The sequence below is a fragment of the Sphaerodactylus townsendi genome, linkage group LG07 (genome assembly GCF_021028975.2).
Source record: "Sphaerodactylus townsendi isolate TG3544 linkage group LG07, MPM_Stown_v2.3, whole genome shotgun sequence".
Taxonomy (NCBI): Eukaryota; Metazoa; Chordata; class Lepidosauria; order Squamata; family Sphaerodactylidae; genus Sphaerodactylus; species Sphaerodactylus townsendi.
The window spans coordinates 46,989,445-47,012,552 of record NC_059431.1 but is presented as its reverse complement, the minus strand read 5'-3'; the positions used below and the strand labels follow the sequence as shown (position 1 = coordinate 47,012,552).

Genomic DNA, 23,108 nt, shown 5'->3' with positions numbered 1-23,108 from the left:
ACTGGAGAGGTTTTAACCTTGAAATTATCTTGTAGAGGGGCAAGAAGTAGAAAGTTTCCTCAGCTTCCTGTAGAAGTGACACTTTCACAAACTGATGTCAAATTGGTGACTGGAAATGTTAAACAAATTATTAAAGTGAAAGTGCATACAGCTAGAATTCTTTCCTTTTGACAGCTCTTAAGACATTGGGACAACTTAATGAAACTGGTTCTAGTCAGCAAAAGAAGAACCTTGCTTATCGCTTCAAGGCAGAGGCCCTGATTAAAATTTCAGGTGCTGACTCTGCAGAAGAAGCCTTAAATTCCCTTGCTCAGGTATGTGACTAGCTGTTTCCTTTTTTTCCCTAAGCCTTAATGCATAGAACTTGTTTGCTTTTTAAAAAACACCATTTGGACAAATGCATTTTAGTTTGAGGCTTAGGCAGACAGAGCAGCAGCCGGCAGCAGGGGGAAGTAATTTGCTCCCAAGCATCATCTATACTGTCAAAGGCTCTAGCAAGTACCAAGCCATCAAAGTTTTGCAAATACATGTGTCCATCCTGTCTAGAAAGAATGAAATGCCCAGCTCATATCTTGACCTGGCATCTTTCTGGCTTTCTGGGGAAGGAGAGATTTGTCCTACAGAGGGAGTAGGCAGACAAAAGGTATTAAATCCTTAGGCATAGAAGAGAAGCAGGAGTAAAGTAAACTGTGACTGACAATTTGCTTCCCCAGCCGTAATGTGTATGAACATTCCATACTCAGCCAATAGGACATACAGCTTCATATTTATGTCCTGCCTTATTTCCTTAGATTCAGGGTGGCTTACAGTGCAGCAATAAGTTCCAAAGACAAAAAAAAGTCAATGCTGCTGCAACTGCCACAAAAATCTCTTAGGGGGTCATACAGATGCTTTCCCCAGCCTCCCTTTCAGAAACTTAAAACATTTAGTCTGCTCTTTCCCCACAAAGGGACTGAAAGTAGCCTGTTCTTGGGAAATATGGTTTGAAAATAACAAGTCTGTGTAAAAAGGATGTGGCCCTGTCAGCTGCATACGTTTGCAACTCTGCAATAGTCCATCTTTATTATCTGCACGTTTTGGGACATTGTAATCCTCGTGGGACCTATTGATTTGCTGATAGCATTTTAGTCTGGCTCGGAGAGATCTGTTTATAAATACTGAATTTTCTGTCCGTGGTAAAAAGTAAAAGGTGAACTTCCAGTTGTCTAGTTGTGCTTTTTTTCCCTCTGAGGACTGTTCCTATGACTCCAGTGTATAATCTTTTGTTCTTACTAACTTTGTACTCTCAGTAGGTTTTCTACCATCATAAATAACCCATTCTGCTTAAGGGATAATTACTGCAAGCTAAAAGCGAGCAAAGATTGTTAATTCATTTCAGCATACAGTTTCATTCTGTGTTACTTTTGATTATGCAGCTTATCTAAAAATAATTTAATAATTTCGTGGTCCTTTAAAGTAAGAACAGCTCCTACTGGTCAGACCACAGTAGAAGAGTCAAGTAGTTCTGTACGCTGCAGAGGCATAGCTCCATCGTGGCGGGGGGGGGGACGCAACACACCGGGCAAGTGCCCCTGTAGGGGTGTGGTGACGGCATTCTGGAGGCAGGGTGGGGCGGAGGACGCACCGATGCACTGGGTGCTTTCTCCCATTGCTACGCCTCTAGTACCCTGACACTGTTCCTTTTTAGCTTTGTATAAATATTGATGTTCCCAAAAATGAAATCCGTAACACCACTGTATCTTGTGGCATGCCAATGATATGGTTCTTTTCTCCAGGACTCAAGTGGGATTGGGACATGTTGATTGTGTTGAAGAGCTAGTATAGCAGATCAGCTGGCTACAAATAACACAAAACTTTGTGTTTTTGACAGATCAGAAGAATATGTTTGGAGAATTGCAGATCAAATAAATGAACAGATTATATTTGTTTCTTTCTTGGGAATTTTTGGGAAACAAATAGTTACCATTGTATTGAAATTAACAAAGATAGTTTTTGGTGATAGATGCATTGATAATGTGTTAATATCAGAGGAATGGTAACTGTGATAATGAACCTATTTCAGTTATATCCATGCCAATAATGCCTTAATCTTGTGCTAGTTATAAGAAAGCTTACATCATCAGATTTCCTAATTCCTTACTCTCAGACATCCTAATATTTCTTTTTTTTCTCTGAGTAATAACAAAGTGGCAACATTAAGAGTATTGTATAGGAGGCTGTTATTTGCATTTGAGGTTTGTTTTTTGAAGACTGAAACTTCACATGATGTGCTTTTGGTTTTTAGATTTTAGATATAAACAATGATCCCAAACTTATAGCCCTTAAAGGACGGGCCTATCTAAGTAAAGGACTTGCTAATGAAGCTTTGAAGGTTAGTACTGTTTCATTTGTCATGTAACCTTCTGTTGTAAAGATAATTTTTTTCCTGTGGTAAATCGTAGAATGTCATGTTTCATAGATAGCAGAAGAGCTTACACTGGCACATCCTCACTTGGCAGAAGCCCACTACCTTAATGGATTAATTTATTATACACAAAAGAACTACCCCCAGGCAGAAACAAGGTAAAGACCCGTGTATGGGGGTGGGGGTGGGTGGGACTGTTTCCCCCCAATCACAATTTAAAATACAATTTCTCTTAGTTTTCAGAGAGCTATTGAAAAAGAAACCGAAGTAGCAGACTTTCATTTCTCTCTGGGTCTCACTTACTGGTTCATGAGCGAAGATACAAGAAGAGATAAAACCAAAGCTCTCACTCAGTTTCTGAAGGTAAAAACATTTATTCAGTTTGTAATTCTTGTGGGCAAAGGATCACCATGCATCAGTTTAGTGTCAAGACCTGGAGAAGAGATACTTTCTGTTGCATATAGCTGTCGTCAGCAGTTAACCCTTCTAAGTTCTTCAGTTTGCAACCGAGCTGTAATCAGCAACTAGATCACTTGACAGGCCAACCTAGGGCAGAATGAAGGAACAAGAGGTCAAGTTGTTCTCTCATTCCCTTTCCTGCCCCCATTAGGATGCTGAATAGAGACTGAAAGTTCCAGATCAGCACAATGCCTGTACTGGGAAAGGGAAGACTACTAGAAGAAACGTGGGTCAGGCCACCTGTGTTTCTGATTTGCACTTGAAGCTGGCATTTAGGAGATGATTTGGTTCTGAAAGCTGCCTTTAACTTCCTAAAAAGACGAAGGAAATCAGAAAGGAGGGGAGCAACTGCTGGTGTATGCAGACCATCTGCTGCTCATAAAACTTCCGTTGAGGTTGTTATCCTTGAAATGGGGCCATCAGAGTATACTATGCCTTGCAGAGTAGCATAAGCAAAGGCAGCTGTCTCAAGGGGGTTGGAGTATAAATGCTGAGGAGCAAAAATGGAAGAGGGAGTTACAAAAATAGCATGGAGAGGTTCGGACAGCTACATAATTTTCTAAGGCCTTGCGTTGGTAAGAGCTTGAGGATAGAGCTGAAGGAAGAGAGAGATTTAAACTGGGAAATGGTTTGACATTGCTGCCTAATTCCATCATCTCTTTCTTCTGCAGCATCAGTCAAAGGGAAGGTTCAGACATCTGCATGGATGTCCTTTTTTGTGTTTGTTACATTTGCAGTGTTGATTCCAGCTGTGGGGGACACTTGGACCAGGTGCCTCCCATGGGCCTGCTGCCATCAGTCCCCCCCTTTTCAGAGCCACTGTTGCCTTCAGCTGCAGCAGCTCCTGTTCCTCCTTGACATTGCTGCTATCTGCTTGATTTCCCAAGAGCTGACTGGTGAGAAGGAGCACCAAAACTAGCCTCTCCCTCCCGCTTTCTCATCTGTCATTTCTCACTGGGCAGTGATAACAGGTGGGCCTACTAGGCTGCATTTCCATACCATTGCTCCACACTATTGTGCCTCACCTTGCAAACAAGCCAGTGGCAATTGCAGACAAGAACAGTAGTGGTTTCTGGGATCAGTGATGGCTCTTTTCAGTGTACTGGGGCTTCAGAAGTTGGCTGAGCATTCTGACCCCTAATAGCCCTGAGCAGCTGTGTACAACAAGACTACTGGTATGTATATGAAAATGATGGCTCATTGTGTTTTTTTTGTAGGCAGCAAAACTGGACAATTACCTGGGGAGTGCTTTCCGCTACTTAGGTCAATACTACAGGGACATAGCTGGTGATAAAAACAGAGCCCTTGGCTGCTATAAAAAGGCTTTTGAGAAAGACAGAATGGATGGAGAAGCTGGAGCAGCTGTAGTAGACTTAAGCACGGAGCTGGGAGACTTGGTACTGTGCACATAATTTTGTTAATTTTTGTGTGTTTGTGGTGAACAGAATGGTTGTGAAGGTATAGACAAAACACAGAAATCTAGAAAACATATCTTTGAATGAAGTCCGTCTGGTGAGCAAGGTACTGTTGTTTCCCACAAGGGGAAAAAGGAACTTAATTTCTTCTTAGTCTAAAACTAAAACACAACCATTCCTTTCTAACCTTTCCACCTACCAAAATTCCTTTAGGGTCTTCTGGGAAGAACAATCCAGCATCTTTTGTAATAGTCTTTTTTATATGTAGTATCTAGTCTAGAAGCAAAAAAGCAACCTGAACAATTAGTCGAGGTGGTCACACTTTAAAAAGCGCTTCACGTCCTTGCTTTCTGCTGCCGCCATCCAAAGCAAATTTGAAAGTGAACTAACATTATGATAATTCATTTCTGCTCTTACTTTCATCTCCATTTTCAGCCAATAAACAGATCTGTTGCATAGAAATGGAAAGTAGAGCATTAATATTCCTGCTTTGTTAAGCATTGCATTTGAGAACATTTCTAAGCAAATACATTTAGTTTTAGAATTCCCATGCTAATTTTAGCAGTGATAGTTGCAAGAATGGGGGGGGGGGGTCCTTTGAGCTCTTTAGCATGTCATAGTAGTATGGAAGCAAGAGGGAGTGAAGTTTTGAAGAGAGTTTAAGGCTCCACAAAAGAATTGTGGAGCTACACATTCCTGTATACTATGTGCTATTCACTCATGCTGTGTTACGTGAGAATTTGAGTTTTATCCTGCTTGTAATCAGATTACCTCTAAAGGGTAGTGGTATTGATCTATTATTTATAAGCAAATGATATGATAGTTTCTGCCGATAGGAAGGGGTTTACAAACCAGTCCTTTCTCTGCTGGGATGGTGGCCCTGGATGCCTGATGGATCCCAGTGGTTTCCTATTGGCTCTTGCCTTTCCTGGTTGATAAAAGTTGCCAGAGGAGGATTGGCTGAGTCAATAAAAGGAGTGGTAAATGCTTCCTTGAGGGCTGAAATTGTGCCACCCAACCCTGAAGGAGGCAGCAATTAGATCTGTTTTGAAAAAAAAAACTCCCTAAGCCCTAATATGTTGGACAATTTTTGGCTAGTCTCCAATTTTCCATTCCTGGGCACTGCTAGAACTGGTGGCTGCTTCTCAACTGCAGGGGCTCTTGGAAGAGTCTGAAATTTAGGCCACAGGATTCCACTTCAGAAGGATGCGACTTCTTGTTCTTCGCAAATGAAATGAGATTATCATCTTGGGTGGTGATTGGAGTTCATACAAAATTCCCCAAGTTACTGTTTCAGTGTTGTGTATTCAGTATTGTTTCAGTAACGTGAAGATGTTTAATTTTTTAAATTCTTTTTGTAACCTCATCTCGTATGTTAGGAAACTGCCCTTGCCGTCTTGACGGAGGTAACAGAAAGAGCAAGCGCAGGGAGAGCCAAATGGGCCTGGCTCCGTCGTGGACTCTATTACTTGAGAGCTGGTCAGCATTCAGAAGCAGTGGCAGAGTAAGGAAATGAGTACTTGCTTTGATCGGTCTTCTGCAAATTGCAAGTTAAGCAGAAGGTCTCATGATGTTCACGTACATTTTTTAAAAATCATATCCTTTTCCTCTCTCAAAGTTTGACCAATTGTCCCTATTTTGCACCACAAGCCACTAAACATCTTCTGTTTCTATGTCAGACATTTGTGTTGCATTCAGTGGTGGGATTCAAATAATTTAACAACTGGTTGCATACAAGCACCATATTAACAACTGGTTCTGCCAAAGTGGTGCGAACCTGCTGAATCCCACCACTTGTTGCATTCCTGCTTATTGTATCTGTGGGACTGTGGGGAGTAGAACAGGGCTTATGCAGCTCCTCCTTTTTTCAGTGAGTTGCTGGCTTATGTAGGGTGATTTTACTGTTCCAAGCATGTTGCAACATATCACTGCTATTAAGAAACCGCTGCAAGCTCTTTTGTGTCTTACCAGCAGCACCCTACTACTGCTCTTCCTTCTGGCTCTGTCACACAGCTGTACTCTTGTTTGCATTAAGAGTGAGCCCTGCAAAAGGAAAGATCAGATGCAGATGGATCTTGGCTATAATTGAATGGCCCTGCTGTATCAATAAGGTTCTTTAAGGTAGCTGGCAGCATAGACTTCTGTGAGCATTAGGTGCATGATTCTACCTTAGACATTAGAATGTTTTTCCAGATCTCTTTGTTCTTGGATGTTTGACATTCCTAATTCATTTTGGTTACATGGGGCTACTGCATATCCCACTGAAATGCACAGCAGCAGCAACTATCTCCAAAAATTAACCATTAGCTAAACCCTTTAAAAATAATTAAGCTGTTCAGTATTTGATTAAAACCAGTAGCTCAAATCTTGAACTTAAAAAAATCATAGTAATTGGACCTCCATCTTTTCCTTTATGAGCCTGTAGGCCAACTAGGTTGTCTAATTGTTGATGATGATGATGATGATGATGATGATGATGATGATGATGATGATGATGATGATTGATTTATTCGATTTGCTATCCCGCTCTCCCCACTAGGCAGGCTCAGAGTGACTCTTCTAATTTGCAGTTCCCCTGTTTTGCCCATTCTGTGCTACTGTCTTCCCCTACCCAGGCCTTCTCTGTTGAAGCTTCACAGTTGTCGAATAGTCTGGTAAAGAAAAGAAGGGTTTCTTCTTCATTGCTGTCCTTTAGAAAGAGGTGCAAGACAGTGAATTGGAATTAATGGTATAGGGTAGGGTGGATTAATTAGGGAGGGTGGATTAATTTTTTGTTTGTGTTTTGATTTTTATGAATAATATCAGGTGTTAGATTGTGTGGTACCTTGAACCCCTCAGAAAGAAAGACAGGATACAACTATTTTACAGAGATAATTTTGATTTTGCTCACAAACGGTTTAGAATAGAAATTATTCACAAAGTTAAAGGTAGCAGTTGATATTTTTTGTGAACATTTTTACTTGGGCCTGTAACTGAGGCTTTGATAATGACAATCTGAAAGATGCTAAAAAGTTGACTGCAAAAACTCCTGATTTCTATTATGAATTCATTAACGTCCTCTGTTTTTTCAATGTATGAAGTTTGCAGGCAGCTCTGCGAGCTGACCCAAAGGATTCCAATTGCTGGGAGTCTCTAGGAGAGGCATATCTGAGCAGAGGAGGCTACACAACAGCACTGAAGTCTTTCAGAAAAGCTCAAGAACTGAATCCCGAGTCTATATATAGTATTTATAAGGCTGCAGCAATTGAGCAGATTTTAGGAAGATATAAAAATGCTATAGCAGAATACCAGCATATTCTGAAGAAATCAAAAGATTACGTCCCTGCTCTGAAAGGTATGTATTTGCGTGGTAGGGAAATGCATAATATATTTGCCATTGCAGAATTATGTCTATATTAACATCATTCCATGCTCAAATTCTAATCATTCTCCCCTTGAAACTACTTCTAAATGTAGCCATACGTTAGCTTTTATAGGCAGTTAGCAGTCAGATGAGTGGCTAGCTTATTTTTAAGACCTGAAGAAGAACACTGTGTTTAAATGTTCTGTGATTCAGCTGTGCATTAACCTCCTACAGTCTTTAAATATGGGGTTCAAGTGTATAAATTGCTTTCAAAAACAATTTATTCTTTATATTCTTGCTAAATGGGAAAAAGCTGCAGCCTGAAAAGATGACGGGCAGCCCCATCCACAAGCCGGGTGTCCAGGCATGGCTGTGCCTGTCCACTGGTCCCCAAGAGGCATCCCAGCGGCATCCTCCCCACCGCCGAGAAACCTCAATGGGCCGCAGTGATCTTATGCTGGCTTAAGTCTCGACTGCATCCCGTTGGTGCAATGCCAGCAAAGACCTGGAAGCTCCTAACATTGGCCCCACCCTCGGCTTGCCCTGCTATGCCCGTGGCAGATGTGCAGGGATGCTGCTGCAGCATCCTGCACAACATCCCACTGCTGGGGGAGGGCAGCAACAGCTGCACAGTGGTGGTTTCATCTCTCCACTGGGGTAAGTGCCCCAGAAAGAGCGAAGCCACTGGCTTGGCTGCCCCAACACTCCCACTTGTGAATTTGCCCCTCCCCACTTTGTATGGTGCTCTTGGTTGCTTACCCAATCCTTCCCTCGCTCTTATATATGTATTATTTGGTGCACAGTACTCCCCTGTTGCCAATATTACTTTTTCCATGTGCAAAAAACTGTGCAGACATCATGTTTGGAAATGTCAGCATATGTGCAAAGGCATAAAGTACACTGTGCCCTTTGCCTTGAATTGAGGTAAAAATAACTTCCTTCCCCAATTCTTTACTACATTCAGTAGTTTGGCAATAACTTGAAAATGTGTGAGGTTAAATCTACTAGTATTACCAGCATTTTACAATTTGTACATAAGAAATTAAACCTGTGTACAGTATCATCAATTGAAAATGTCTTTCCTGCAGAATGAAATATGATTTTTAAATTAATTAGCAGTTGTGAGAGGAAGTGCTTAATTCAGAGGATGAGTCCAAAGAACTATAAATGGAAGAAAAATAATTGCTATCACTGTTCCATGATCATATGTGAATGTAATGCTATTTATTTGACCTAATAATGCTGCTGTATCTTTAAGAAGTTGCACAGTCTCTTTGTTCAACTGGAAAGTTTGACTCAAGCTTCAGTTTTTTGGAATTGTTCTAGTGCCAGTGATGAAGCTGCAATGGAACAGGGGAAAGGGGGCACCCTGCCCCAGGTACATGCCATTGGCGTCATGTGGGGGTGGAAAACCCCTCCCGGGGCCGAGGGGGCACACGCAGGCAGGTCATGCTCCGGGTGCAGTTTCCTCTCCCTCCGTCTAGTGCAAAGTGTAAAACAAGTCATCAGTGGGTGCACAATGCCTTGCACACATGGCAGGGCATACCCATTGCTATGTGGAGTCCCTCACTGATTCAATCTTTTGCAGTCTTACAACATACTAACATAACCATTTCTTTCCAGGTCTGGGAGAATGCTATCTCATGATGGCCAAGAGTGCTTTTGGTGCTTATCTGGATGGCAAAGCTCTGGACTACTTAGAACAATCTCTTCGTTTTTTAGCACAGTTAGTATTTATTTATATATATCAGAGCCCTTTGGGGATAGAGTGGTATATCAAATAAATAAATAAATAAATAAATAATAATAATAATAATAATAATACACTATGTTGCCAATTTAAGATGTGGTAAATTTTTAATTATATACTTTCTTATTTTAATAAACAAAATATGTTTTGAAACCATTCATAAAAGTCCTCTGGAACAAATAATGTATTCCTTTCTGTAAATGTACAAGTTGTTTCCCTTTCAGCTCAGTAACAGTAAAGGAGTCAGTTGCCACATACAGTCTGTTGCCTGAGCCACCAATACTGAAAGAAATGATGAATCTTGTATGCATGTTGGAACTCTTGTGGATGTGATGATCAAAAATGTGGGCAGCCACCAAGGAAGATCAAAGCTCTCCTGAGTCTCATTGAAACAGATATTGCCTAGCTACTAGCGACCAGCTTGTGGAAGAATATAGAAGAAAGAGAACATCACAAGCTTTAATTGTTGCATAATAGTTTGGTTGCATGTATATATATATAAAGACATTTATTTAAATGTTAATTGAAAGGTTCCTGTTTTAGTGCTTTTCTGGAACAGGTGTTGGATAAAAGTTGTTTAAATAAACTCTGCTTGTATGAAATTTTGCTTTGCAGAGCGGCAAAGCATCGTCCCGAAGTGTCTTGCCTTTGGAAACTGCTTGGAGATGCCTGCAGTAGTGTGTGTGTAATTTCCCCATCCAAAGTGAATGTGAAAGTTTTGGGATTCCTTATTGGTCAAAGTGTGGATGAATATGTGCTAAAGAAAAGTGATCTACTCAGTCTGGGAGGAAGGTAATATATATTGTTTACCTTGACCAACAGATTTGCAGATTTGTCTGGCTGCCTCTTCCTGGTTATTATTACTTCTACAGGCAGGAGTAGTATCATCTGAAAACTTGAAAGGGATGGGAATGTAATAGTGTTTGGGAAACATGCAGTGTTGCACTTGAAAGAGATGCTTCAAAATGCACCTTTCCCCTACAAAGTATATTAAAATATAACACTGCACCCCACTGTTGAAAGGAGATACCAATATCTTTGAACATTAGCAATCTTCAGTTTAACCCCCTGCCCCTTTAAAATGCAGACACATTCCCATGCCAACTAGGCCTTGGAAGGACGTTGGTTGAAAAAGTAACTGCTAGCGTAATTACAGTCTGGAAACTCAATTGTGACATTAAAGGATTTGAGTAAGCAGAAGCCAGAGGTTCAAAGAGATGACTAAAAGGAAGATGTGTGCTAAAGGAAAGAAAGGTAAAGTGAGCGTAGCTGAAAAGTGGTGAGGCTGTTCTTAAAAGAAACCATCTCTGGATCTTACTGATCCATCCAACTGCCACCTAGTGTCCAATATTTTATTCCTAGGTAAGATAGTTGAGAACAGCAGTGGAACAGCTCCAGGCTTTTCTGGAGGGTACACTGACTCTGGATCTGTTTCAGTCCAGCTTCCAATCTGGTCATGGGATGGAGATGGCATCAGTCACTTTTATAGATCTCCTTAGACAGCTGGATCGAGGCGGGTCAGCACTGCTGTTATTACTTGATTTGACAGCAGCATTTGACCCACCACCTCACCGATAGTGGTGTACATGGAACAGCCTTTCAGTGACTAGACTCATTTCTCCCAAGTTCGAGGGCAGAGGGGAGATGGCACAAGGGGAGATGGTGTCACCAAAATATCCTTTGGTATATGGAGTCCCTCAGGCGACAGTCCTCCCCAATGTTATTTAACATCTATAATTTTAAAAATTATTTCTTTATAATATGTTTTTAAACTGTTGAATTTGCTGTTAGCCACCCTGAGCCTGGCCTTGATCAGGGAAGGGCAGGAGAAAAAATAAACAAAATATAAAGGAAAGGGGGGTTATCACACCCTCCTACACACCTGTAATTGCCCATTTTACCACTGCTTGTTTAGAATTTGTGCTTTCACTGTTCTTGAGCAGCATTCCCAAAACCATGCTATGTTCCATTGAATATTCAAATCTCTCATTACTTATTTCCCACTGAACTGTAGTTCAGTGTAACACTTGGATGGTCTCCCATTTGTCTTCAGAAACAGGAGGCTGTAAACAAAGCAACCTTTTGGAATCATCTTCAGATTTATGTAATCACTGCCTTTCCAATCCGTTTTTTCCCCCCAATCTAAATGCCTTGCTTTGTTCTGTCGTGCTATGTTAGGTGTTACGGCAGAGGATTGAAATTGATGTCCTCACCAAACATGTGGTGTGATCTTGGGATAAATTACTACCATCAAGCACAGCACCTTCTAGCAACAGGCAACAACAAGAACGAGATCAGTGACCTGTTAGAAAAATCTGTACAGGTGACTTTTTGAAAAGCTTTCCACAGTCTCTTTTTTACAAATGAATTCATTGCTAACTCAAACAGGAATTTGACACTTGTAGAACTACAGCACTGCGTGCTCTGTTTTTTCCCCAGTGTCTTAAAAAAGCTGTGAGACTAGAAAGTAAGAACCATCTTTACTGGAATGCCCTGGGTGTGGTGGCCTCTTGCAAAGGTATGCTTCAAAGTAAACCTTTTGAATGTTGCCCCTCAGTTTCAGTGTTAGGAGTTGTAATGATCATTCCAGATGATGTTGCATTTAAATCTTATCTCTTTCAGGTGTTGGAAACTATGCCCTTGCACAACATGCTTTCATTAAATCTATTCAAGCTGAACAAATTGTAAGTGGTTTAGATAACTGCATCTGTTTCAAATAAGATTTTGGGAGTATTTCATTTATGCTTGTTGATTTCAGGAGTATTTCATTTATGCTTATACCCTTTCCTCTGTTTAGAATGTCGTTGCCTGGACCAATTTGGGAGTCGTGTATTTAACAAGTGGCAACATAGAGGTAAACACATTTTTCTATGTGGTCTTTCTCAAAAATAGCACTAATTTCAACTATAGACCAGTGTTTAATTACAGCCTTAATTTCACAGGCATGTGAAGCTATAAAATAGATTTGAGAAAAATTGATCCCTTGTTAATAGTTGCTTCTCTTCAGTGGAAACAGGTGTTTGTTTCTGGCTTTCACATTTCAAAAGGTTATTTTCCTTATGTGGTACTTAAAAATACAATTGGTTTCCTTAACTAGACTACTGTCAGAAGGCACCATCTTTCATAACATTTGTTTTTGCCATTATTCAAACCATATCTCTAAGAGCTATGATCAGTTCACAACGTTTCGCTAAGAACAGACCAAAATAGTATGTAGTCTAATGCTGTGTTCTGAAGCAGATTCACCAGTTGACTGATATGTAAGCCAGTGCAGTACTTCACATGCAAAGGACAGATGCTTTGAAAGTAACACAAAAATCCCACCCAGAATATGGCAGTGATTTGGATAGTTGCTTTATTTGCAATGAAAGCATTCCCCATTTTGTGGAAAAGGGACTGGCAACTGGTATTGTGACCAAACCTCCCAATTAATGATGGACAAACCCCTACACTTGCCTTAGGATCAGGCTCAAACCAGCTAAGCTGTTTGCTGGTAAACATAAGTGTTCCCCACTTCCTCCTTGCCAGCCAGCCTGAAGCTGCCAGCCATTGCTGGGCTTCTCACAACTGGTACTGCCAGCTGCCTTCATCCTTGGGTGCTTCTTTCTACCTCAGCCTGCTCAGATCTGTTGGGGGTGAGCTCTGCCAGGTTGTTCCTGGGCAGCTGGTCCACTTTTCTGTCTGCTCCATTTCCATGGCTTGGGAAGGGCAGCAGCAGGTGCAGAGGCTGTTGCTATGGGGTTCAGTTTGGTTTCTTTAGATTCCTGTGGGTAGGCTGTACAGCAGAAAAACAAGGTTCAGTATTAAGCATATTTGATTAGCCAGCAACCTCAATTCCCTAGGAATGCTTAGATAACAAAGCTTTTACTGTAGTTCGATAATCATAGCCTGTTCTACTTGTCAGGTTGGAGCATGAGAAGGAACAGTTATTTTTATCTTGCATGACTATTTAGTTACATCCTTAGCCACCATAATTCTGCCAACATGTTCAAGGATTTTTGCTTTCTTGCAGCAAGCGCATGAGGCCTTCAAAGTAGCACAGTCCCTCGAGCCCTCTTATCTGACATGTTGGATTGGGCAGGTAAGATCTGAACTAACCTCTTTCCATCTTGTATTTATGTGCCTATAGGATTCGACAGCACCTTACCAGCATTAAGTTTCCATTAAAATTCATTGCTAGTCTTGAAATCCTAAGCAGAGTTCTGTCTTTCTAAATCCATTTACTGCAGCTCTGCTTAGGATGCTACTGTAGAAGGGCGACGAGGATGAAGGGCGACGAGGATGATTGAGGGACTGCAGCACCTTCCTTATGAGGAAAGGCTGCAGCGTTTGGGACTCTTTAGTTTGGAGAGGAGACGTCTGAGGGGGGATATGATTGAAGTCTATAAAATTATGCATGGGGTAGAAAATGTTGACAGAGAGAAATTTTTCTCTCTTTCTCACAATACTAGAACCAGGGGGCATTCATTGAAAATGCTGGGGGGAAGAATTAGAACTAATAAAAGGAAACACTTCTTCACGCAACGTGTGATTGGTGTTTGGAATATGCTGCCACAGGAGGTGGTGATGGCCACTAACCTGGATAGCTTTAAAAGGGGCTTGGACAGATTTATGGAGGAGAAGTCGATTTATGGCTACCAATCTTGATCCTCTTTGATCTGAGATTGCAAATGCCTTAACAGTCCAGGTGCTCGGGAGCAACAGCCACAGAAGGCCATTGCTTTCACATCCTACATGTGAACTCCCAAAGGCACCTGGTGGGCCACTGCGAGTAGCAGAGAGCTGGACTAGATGGACTCTGGTCTGATCCAGCTGGCTTGTTCTTATGTTCTTATGTTCTTAAGTATAGGGTTGCTTAAAACCTTGGCCTTCAAAAACTTTGGCCATTCAGTTTTTTCTCTATTTCTTCTCTTTTTCCATGCTGTAAACTCTAGCTTGTTGCAATCACCAGCTTTTCCTGCAACTGCCTTCTTTTTAAATGCTGAAGCTTTCAAATGACTAGATTTAGTGCTGTTTTCATGTCATAGTGAACCAGTTTCAGAGTAGAGGTGAGCTTATACAGTGTGGCATTATCTTGGTGTGTTTGTATTCAACTCACGTACAATTCAGTGTTGTCAGTTTCTCAGTTGTGGTGGTACAAAGAGTCTTCCACCACTCAAAGTAATATTTTATGTAAGGCTGGAGGAAACCTAGAAAGCCAGCATGATGTAGTGGTTATGAGCGGCAGCTCTAATCTGGAGAACTGGGTTCAATTTCCCACTCCTCCACATGAAGCCTACTGGCTGACCATGGACCAGTCACAGTTCGCTTAGAACGCTCTCAGTCATGCAGAGGCAGGCAATACAACTACCAGTGGCAATACAACGCAGAGGCAGGCAATACCCCCTTTAATACCAATTGCCTTGAAAACCCTACATTGTCATCATAAGTTGGTTGTGACTTAATGGTACCATACACAAACAAACAAAAGTGACCTTTAACTCCTCTTACTCGAAGGAATCTTCTTGCCCCATCAGAGCAAAAAACCTGGGGAGCCACCCAGCGTAGTGATGATTCTAACTCTTTGCCAGTTCTTCATCCAAATTCTGAGTATTGGGTTTATGAGTATCAGTAAAACTAATTGGGGTTGAAACTAAGCTTTGACATATTTAAACTTAACAATTGATGGCGTCTAAATAGTGAGAAATAGCTAGGCAACGGCTAAGTGGAAGTCATATTACAAATCAAGGAGGTTTCTTGTTATGCTTTGCTTTTTTAATAGGCTCTCATTGCAGAAAAGATAGGCAGCTATGAAACCATGGACCTCTTCAGACACACCACTGAACTCAGCATGCATGTAAGTTCTCATCGCTCTCATTCAGCTGCAATCCCAAAAGTCCCATGTTCTCATTATCATCTTATTAGGTAAATTATATGGATCTTATAAAATACAATTGCTGTCATTAGTTAGATCAGACTAGGCAGCTATTTAGATGAAACGAAATAGGAATTAACCAAGATGCTAGCATTTTCATTTAGCAGTTGACCCTCATCTGTTCTTCAGGAACCTTTGTTGCCACAGACTTTTTGTGCAAGTAGGAAATAAGGTTTTTTGTTTGTTTTTAAAGTGTAGCTAAAGGCAGAATTGGTTCAAGTGTACTGTAAACATGCTGGAGGACTACATTCTTACACTGGCGTTTAAAACATTTAGGGTTTCCTAATTCTGCAGACTGACTATATTTTTCTTTCCAATTAGACTGAAGGGGCAAAAGGCTATGCCCACTGGGTATGCTCCACCCTACAAGATAAAACCAACAGAAACACTGAATTATATAGGTACAATATTCTTCAGATGAATGCAATTGTTGCAGCACAAGTTGCTCTGACCAGATACACAGGTGACTTCCAACTATTCAGTCTACTTCTGTTACTTTCAATAACTGTTCTGTATGTTTTATTTGCATTCTTGTGAAAATATGGGAGAGTTCTGCTTCTCAGAATTATAAGTGGCGTGGGATAGAGGTTTACATCTGAAGATGCGTTTTCTCCTATACCAGTACTGAAATTTGAGATCATTCCATCAAATTGATCAACTGATCAATTCAGAACAGATGCACAGGACCTTTTCACTATTCACAACCAGAAAATTTAATTACGTCTGCTGTCTTTGGAAGCTTTAAAAGAATTAGACAAATTCATGGGGGGATAGATCTGTCAGCAGTATTTATTGGACCCTCCCTGTTCACAGGCAGCATGCCTCTGAATGTCACATGCTAGGACAGTGTGCTGCATTCATGCCTAACTTATAGGCATGCTAGATGTGTCTAGCTACCGAAAGGTGGTGCTAGGTTAGGAGGACTTGTGGCCTGATCCAGTGGGTTCTTGCAGTCTGAAATAATGGTGGCCACTATTGGACAAGTGTGTCTGTTAAGTACAAAATTGATATTTTAAATGTCTCCCTCACACTTTATACCCTGTAGAGTGGCATTCTCACTCTATAGAGTGTAGTATGAGGGTGACATTCACTGGAAGGTTCAAAGGCCTACTCTTGAAATCCTCATGATTCAGTTGACAACACTGCATTTCTTGTGGTTAAATGTTATGCTTCACAATAATTTGAGATACGGGAACAATTGCAGCTGATACAAAATACGCCACTAATACCCATAAGCGGTAACCCAGCATACACTTGTAGAGCTAGAATTCAGCTTTCTTTACCTTGCTTAATCTAACAAATTTTTCTGTTTATGTGTGGTCCCTTTTCTTGTAGAAAGAATCCAGAATGATGCATGTGCCTTCACAATGCTTGGTTATTTAAATGAATATCTCCAACTGAAAAAACAGGCTGCAGATGCATATCAAAGGTAATCGAGGTTAAACAGCTGACAAAGAAACCTAATCCCATTCTAAATATTTATCTGGTTATATCCACTAGTACCGCATGCACATGGCAAGCAATCTACATTAGTTTAAAATATCTTTTTGCTATTTTGACCTGGTAGAGTGCAGCCTGCTAAAATGATCGCAGCAGAATAATCTTCAAAAGTCTACTGAAGTATTGACATGCTAACAGCAAACGCTGAAGAATCAGACTAGAAATGGCTTCAGTCAGAGAAAGCTTTGTCAGACACTGAGAAAATGTGGCATAATTGTATTTGTCCCTTTTTTCGCCACCAAGTCACAGCTGATGTGGCAACCCTGTAGGGCAGTGGTTCTCAACCTGGATGTCGCCTAAGACTCTCTGCATCAGTGTTCTCCATCTGTAAAATGGATAAATGTTAGGGTTGGGGGTCACCACAACATGAGGAACTGTATTAAAGGGTCGCGGCATTAGGAAGGTTGAGAACCACTGCTGTAGGGCTTTCAAGGAAAGAGACATTCAGAGGTGGTTTGCTATTGCCTGCCTCTGCATCACATTCTTGGTATTCCTTTGAGGTCTCCCATCCAAATACGTGCCAGGGTCAAGGCTGAGAGGGTAAGACTGGCCCAAGGCCCAGCAGCAGAGCGGGAAGCTGAACCTGGGTGTCCCAGATCCTAGTCAGACACTTTAAGCACCACACAATGCTGGTCTTCTTTTGTCCTCTCCCACTTCAAATATAAAACAACTTCTAGTGCTTTTAACTGGGATGACCAGTTTACAAAGAAATGTGTGTAAACACATTTTACAGAGTGGAAATGGCCATCAAGCTGTTACAGTTTTTATTTCTTGTGTTCCCCTTTTCAGAGCAGTTATGTTACTGAAGAATTCTGAAGATAAGGATAAGTACAATATGGCAATGAGAAATTATGGTAGATCACAGTGGTAAGTGCTTGTTTTTAAGGTGTGTCACTTTAATCTTTATTTAAAATGTTATGTGCTATATCACTTTCTAGAAAATGTTTTCTTCTTACACTTCCACTAAATTTGCAACAGAAGTGCTCAATTGGCATTAATTTAAAAATAAAAATTTAAAATAAATTGGTGGTATTTTTCTGCCTTTTCCTACTATACAATGAATTGTCTCACTGTAAAGAATTGCAAATACTTCTTGCTTTAAGAAATTATTGTACTGTTTCATCTGTGGTATAAATGTTTGAAATCTATTATGGAATTAATAGCCAAGTTTTTAAAAGCAAACAAACCCAAAACTATGTACTGTAGAAGGCTTTTTCAGCTGGAATCACTAGAATGTTGTGAGTTTTCTGGGTTGTATGGCCGTGTTCGTCTTTTCTCCAGACATTTCCTGCATCTGTGGCTGGCATCTTCAGAGGATCTTGTGGCAGTCACTAGATCCTGCCACTAGATCCTCTGAAGATGCCAGCCACAGATGCAGGCAAAACGTCAGGAGAAAAGACTTTTGGAACTACGGCCATACAACCTGGAAACCCTACAACAAACCCAAAACTATTTGAGGTATGCCTGCGGGCTTAGGCAACACACTGGGACATTTTCTTTTGACACCCTTTTCCTGTAATACAAACCAGCTTTGCCAGTTCAGTTTCAGAAGCCGTTTGCCAAGTAACATTTGTATGGGGTAGGGAAGAGAGTGCAAGGAGGGATTTGAACCTGTGCCTTTCCAGTCCTGGTCCATTACTTTTATCTGTGATACCACACATAGTTGAACAGCTACATTGAAAGCACTAATGGGCTTCTTTGGAATCTCACCCTGTGTGCAGAATTTAAATTGTTGAATGGCAACTGTGACCATGATGTAGATGTGAGTTGATCGGTAACTACATTTTTTAAACCTTAGTTCAATGTGTATTATATTAGTGGACTGTGTCTTTAATATCTCCTAGATGATTAATACTTATAAAAAAATCACTTGTTTTTGAAATAAACTTGAAAGTTTAGAGCAGTCCCTAAATTAACCATCCCAAATAGTACAAGGTTTTCAAAATCAAAGTCAGCATCTTAAATTATACTTCAGAGTAACTGAAAAACTGAAGTCTAACGTAGTCCGTATAATGAAACTGTTGAGCTATGTTGGTGTCAAGGTTAGTATTGGGCTATGATTAGGGAGACCTGGGTTTAAATCTCCACTTGACTATTAAACTCACTGGGTGTTTTTTGGACCACTCTCAGTCCAATCTGCTGTCCAGGGTGTTTGGGAAGAGAAAACTTTGCTGACCTGTAGTCTAAGTCAGTTTCTAAAATTGCATTGGTGAACCACATTTCACTATATTTGTGGAGATAAATTGCGTATGTTGAATAAAATCATGCTTTTTCCATGGTAGTTTTTCTTCAAATGAACTATTGGATCATGGAAAAGTTAGCTGGTGCCACATAGTGCTTATTGAAAACAATGGCAAAATTATCATTTATTTATGGGGCTGGGATTCACATAATTCTTTGAAAGTTGCATTATGTAATTAGGAACTTATTCTGCGATTTGAAATGTGCGTCAAGTTGAATTAAATAGACGTTTTCATTGGGGGTTTTTTCGATTCGATTCAAAAGCCTTTATTGGCATACACTTTCATTGGGTTTTATTCTTTCCTCTTGCAAGTGCTCTAGGCCACTATGATGATGCCATTCAGGCCTATTTGTCAACTGTTCTCACAGAGTTTGATGATATTGTAGGAATTGCTCAAGCGTACTTCAAAAAAGGCCTCTTCCCAGAAAGTCGAAAAGGTAAGCGTTTCAGAAGGATGTGTATGAATTTGCTGCCACAGTAACTAGGTTTTCTCTGCAGACCTAATCAAAATACATTAATTATGGACTGACTTCAGCAAGTGTTCATACAAAATGCAACAATTAAAACATATGAGTTGTTGGTAGTACTTTATTTTGCTTTAACTTTCTGCTTCAAACGCGTGTGCTGCAGCTCAGTCCCATGTCCATTCATTCAAGTAAGAGAGACTGAAACTTGCAATACCAGAACAGTAATATTTGGCCAGGAAGGCTTATTTCTTGTTCTTTTCTTACCAGCTTATGAAAGAGCGCTCTCTCTTGCTGACTGTGAGCAAGATAAAGCATATATCATGACAGCTCTTGCAATAATGGAATACAAGCAGAATCAGGTGGATGCTGCAAAGAGCCTCTTGTTTAAGTGGTATGTAATTGTTAACTGTTTATCCAACTCAGTGATTAAAGTACTTTGAATGATATTATTCTCTGTTCAGTTAGCTACATGTCAAAATCTTTTTAATTCTTTAAAAACATTCTGTACACTTCAAGGACATGCAAATGATTGATTTTCTAAGATGCCCTGTTGCAGTTTTAATTGATGTGGGTCTCCCTGTTGTTCTGGGGAATCCATGAGCAGCAGTGCATAGTGGTTAAGATCCCAAAAACAGTTAAAACAACACTTGGGCAAGCTTTTATCACTTTTTTAGACTTTAAAAAAGCCTTTGATTCACTCTCTGGAGACTTGTTATGGAAGAAAATGGAGGATATGAACATAGACCCCAGACTCCTTTTTTTAATCAGGCAACTACACACTAACACCTCTTGCTGAGTAAAATGCACTCAAAAGGAGGCATTAACCAATAGCATCTTAAGCAATAAAAGCGTGAAACAAGGATGTATAATTGCCCCGACCTTGTTTAATATATACTTAAGGGATTTACCATTGGAACTCAAGGATATTGAGGAACACAGCCCTAAACTAGGAAATAGACATTTATCAGTGCTGCTTTATGCAGGTGATACTATCATAATGTCACACACTAGGGTAGGCCTGTTACATTCAATGGACAGATGCTATAGCTACTGTAAATCAAATAAGTTGGAACTTAACTTTGATAATTTGAAAGTTATGGTGTTTGCTAGATCATGGAAAAAACAATCCTGGAAAGTAGCGGCAAAAGAAATTGAACAAGTCAAGAAATACAAATACTTAGGTATTTTATAATCTTTCTTGGTCATCCCATGTTAAAATGGCATCAGTAAAAGCTACCCCAACTGTAAATGCTTTAGTGAATGTTTTTATGCTAGAAGACATCAGTACATTCCAGCAGTAATCATTCAATGCCAAAGCAGTTCCGCAGCTACTCTATGGCTCCCCAGTCCTTTCCCTAGCTCAAAACACCAGTCTAAATACTTTACATTCTAAATTTTTGCATAGGATTATGGGTTTTCCCAACTGCGTGTTTTATGCAGCCTTACGTATTGAACTAGGCCTATGTTCCCTAACTATTTCAGCTTGAATTACATACTGGTTAAAATTCCACCACCATTCCAAGCCAGGCAGTTTTACATACTTACTGCTCTCTGAACTTAACACCTCAAAATGGCATGAGAAAATGGTTGATAAGATTACAGAAATTGGCATATCTATGGATGAAATATCAATGTTATCTTATCTAGAGGCAAAAAAACTGTCAAAAGAAAAATTCCTTGAATGGGATTATGAAAGATCTTTAATAGCAGCAAATTCAACAAATTCAACTCACCTCTAAATCAATCACTAGTTGAAGCAAAGGGTTGTATGTCTTATTATTTACTTTACATGACTAACTTTAGATTAAGACGTGCATTTTCTTTAGAAAGATTCAATATTTTGCCTTCTGCTTTACTCGAGGGTCAGTTCCAAAAAAAGACCGAAAGATTATACCAGTGTTTCCCAACATTTTCGACATCACTGTACCCTTGACCTCACTCTTCATATCTCACGGTACCCCTGCCATCCCCCCACCTTCCCCTCCCAGTGCCCCAGCTTTGCTACCCCCCATCCACCACCCCCCACCTTCTCCTCCAAGGGAAGGGAAGCACTGTGGGGCGGGAAGTGGCTGCTGACCTTGCAGCAGGTCCTGCCCCCTGGGCCATCTCCATGTCCTTGCTGATAGACACCGCAAAAGTGAGGGAGGCTGGTAGTGTAGTGGTGGTACCCCTGAGACATGCTCACGGCACCCCAGGGTACCACGGAACCCTGATTGGGAATCACTGGATTATGCCCTTGCAATAGCACACAAGTAGAAACATTAGATCATATCATGTTTCACTGCCCAAATACGGAATACTTAAGGTATAAGCATTGAGTATTGTTTACATCTTTTAACGTGGATATGACAGATGATCAAAGGATGAAGCATTTCCTGGATGGTTCAAATCAGGATTTTTCTGAATTAGTTGCCAAGTTTTTGTAGGATATCATTGGTACTTCTGTTAAGGGGGATTTTTATATTAAATGATGGTTATTTGAGCTGTATTTATGTTATACTGGTTGTAAAATGTTTCATTGTATGATGCCAATAAAGGCTTTGTGTTTGTTTACTACCTTGTAGGTTACAAGTTTCCTAAATTATTACTCAACTTTTCTTCAATCCCTGAGAAATTGATAACCTGATATAGGAAAATGTGACTGTTAATCATGTCTGCACTGTTCCTATTTTAACCATCAATTGGAACAGTAAGCACATCCTACGCAATATTAGTCACTTGTTTTACAAGAATGGTGATAAACTGCTTTGAAACTATGTCACTATAACAAAAGCATCATGTTCATATGGGCTATTCCAAAAGCTGAGTAATATATTGCTCCAACTAATTGGCCGGGGGGAAAGATTTAATTTCCATCTAATATTAAAATAATTAAACCACCTGTTTAGCTGGAAGTGAGGAAATAGTCCAGAGTCCAAGCTTTTTGTTGTGTGAGTTTCTTCTTTCTGAGGAATAGTTGTCTAATATTGTGATATTAACCTTAAAAGTTTTGGTGAACCACAGGGAAATACCCTAGGTAATATAACTAATGCTATTTTTCCAGCTGTGAAGTATTTTAATGTAAAGATTTGTTTGAAAAATTGATCCCAAAGTGAATCTAGTGGCCAGTCCAGAAATATCTCTTTCTGGAGATGGTCAGATGCCTTTATTGCACTGAAGCATAGGCCCCTTCCGCACACGCAAAATAATGCGTTTTCAAACCACTTTCACAACTGTTTGCAAGTGGATTTTGCCATTCCGCACAGCTTCAAAGAGCACTGAAAGCAGTTTGAAAGTGCATTATTCTGCATGTGCGGAATGAGCCATAGTAAATATGTTTCAGTTAAAGTAATTTTCCACTACCTAGTTCTCGTTGAAGTGGAAGAACTGAAGAACTTTGGGCTCTCCATGTACTGACCAGCAGCATATAAAATAAATTGAATTGTTAAGGGGGTGGATTCTACCATATTTCCAGAATGGTAGTTTTAATATTTTAAGGCCCTCATCGGTCAAATGTATATTTTCTCAGTTTAGGGTATGATGGGAGCTGCAACTGTGTTTTCCCGAAAATGAGACAGGGTCTTATATTAATTTTTGCACCAAAAGATGCGTTAGGGCTTATTTTCAGAGGATGT

At 40.3% G+C, this 23,108-nt stretch overlaps 1 protein-coding gene across 2 annotated transcripts in view; it reads left to right on the top strand.

The window, feature by feature from the left end:
* TTC37 (tetratricopeptide repeat domain 37) overlaps positions 1 to 23,108 on the top strand; it is a 64,965-nt gene that overhangs the window by 23,433 nt on the left and 18,424 nt on the right. For both annotated transcript variants that reach the window (XM_048503305.1, XM_048503303.1), the window contains exons 11-30: positions 175 to 314; positions 2,285 to 2,371; positions 2,459 to 2,562; positions 2,641 to 2,767; positions 4,081 to 4,260; positions 5,658 to 5,782; positions 7,359 to 7,612; positions 9,245 to 9,347; positions 9,987 to 10,163; positions 11,550 to 11,694; positions 11,811 to 11,889; positions 11,994 to 12,055; positions 12,169 to 12,225; positions 13,384 to 13,452; positions 15,133 to 15,207; positions 15,607 to 15,748; positions 16,621 to 16,714; positions 17,575 to 17,652; positions 19,340 to 19,464; positions 19,762 to 19,885. In XM_048503305.1, the coding sequence (XP_048359262.1) occupies positions 175 to 314; positions 2,285 to 2,371; positions 2,459 to 2,562; positions 2,641 to 2,767; positions 4,081 to 4,260; positions 5,658 to 5,782; positions 7,359 to 7,612; positions 9,245 to 9,347; positions 9,987 to 10,163; positions 11,550 to 11,694; positions 11,811 to 11,889; positions 11,994 to 12,055; positions 12,169 to 12,225; positions 13,384 to 13,452; positions 15,133 to 15,207; positions 15,607 to 15,748; positions 16,621 to 16,714; positions 17,575 to 17,652; positions 19,340 to 19,464; positions 19,762 to 19,885 (2,347 nt within the window). The remainder of the gene's footprint in view (positions 1 to 174; positions 315 to 2,284; positions 2,372 to 2,458; positions 2,563 to 2,640; positions 2,768 to 4,080; positions 4,261 to 5,657; positions 5,783 to 7,358; positions 7,613 to 9,244; positions 9,348 to 9,986; positions 10,164 to 11,549; positions 11,695 to 11,810; positions 11,890 to 11,993; positions 12,056 to 12,168; positions 12,226 to 13,383; positions 13,453 to 15,132; positions 15,208 to 15,606; positions 15,749 to 16,620; positions 16,715 to 17,574; positions 17,653 to 19,339; positions 19,465 to 19,761; positions 19,886 to 23,108) is intronic.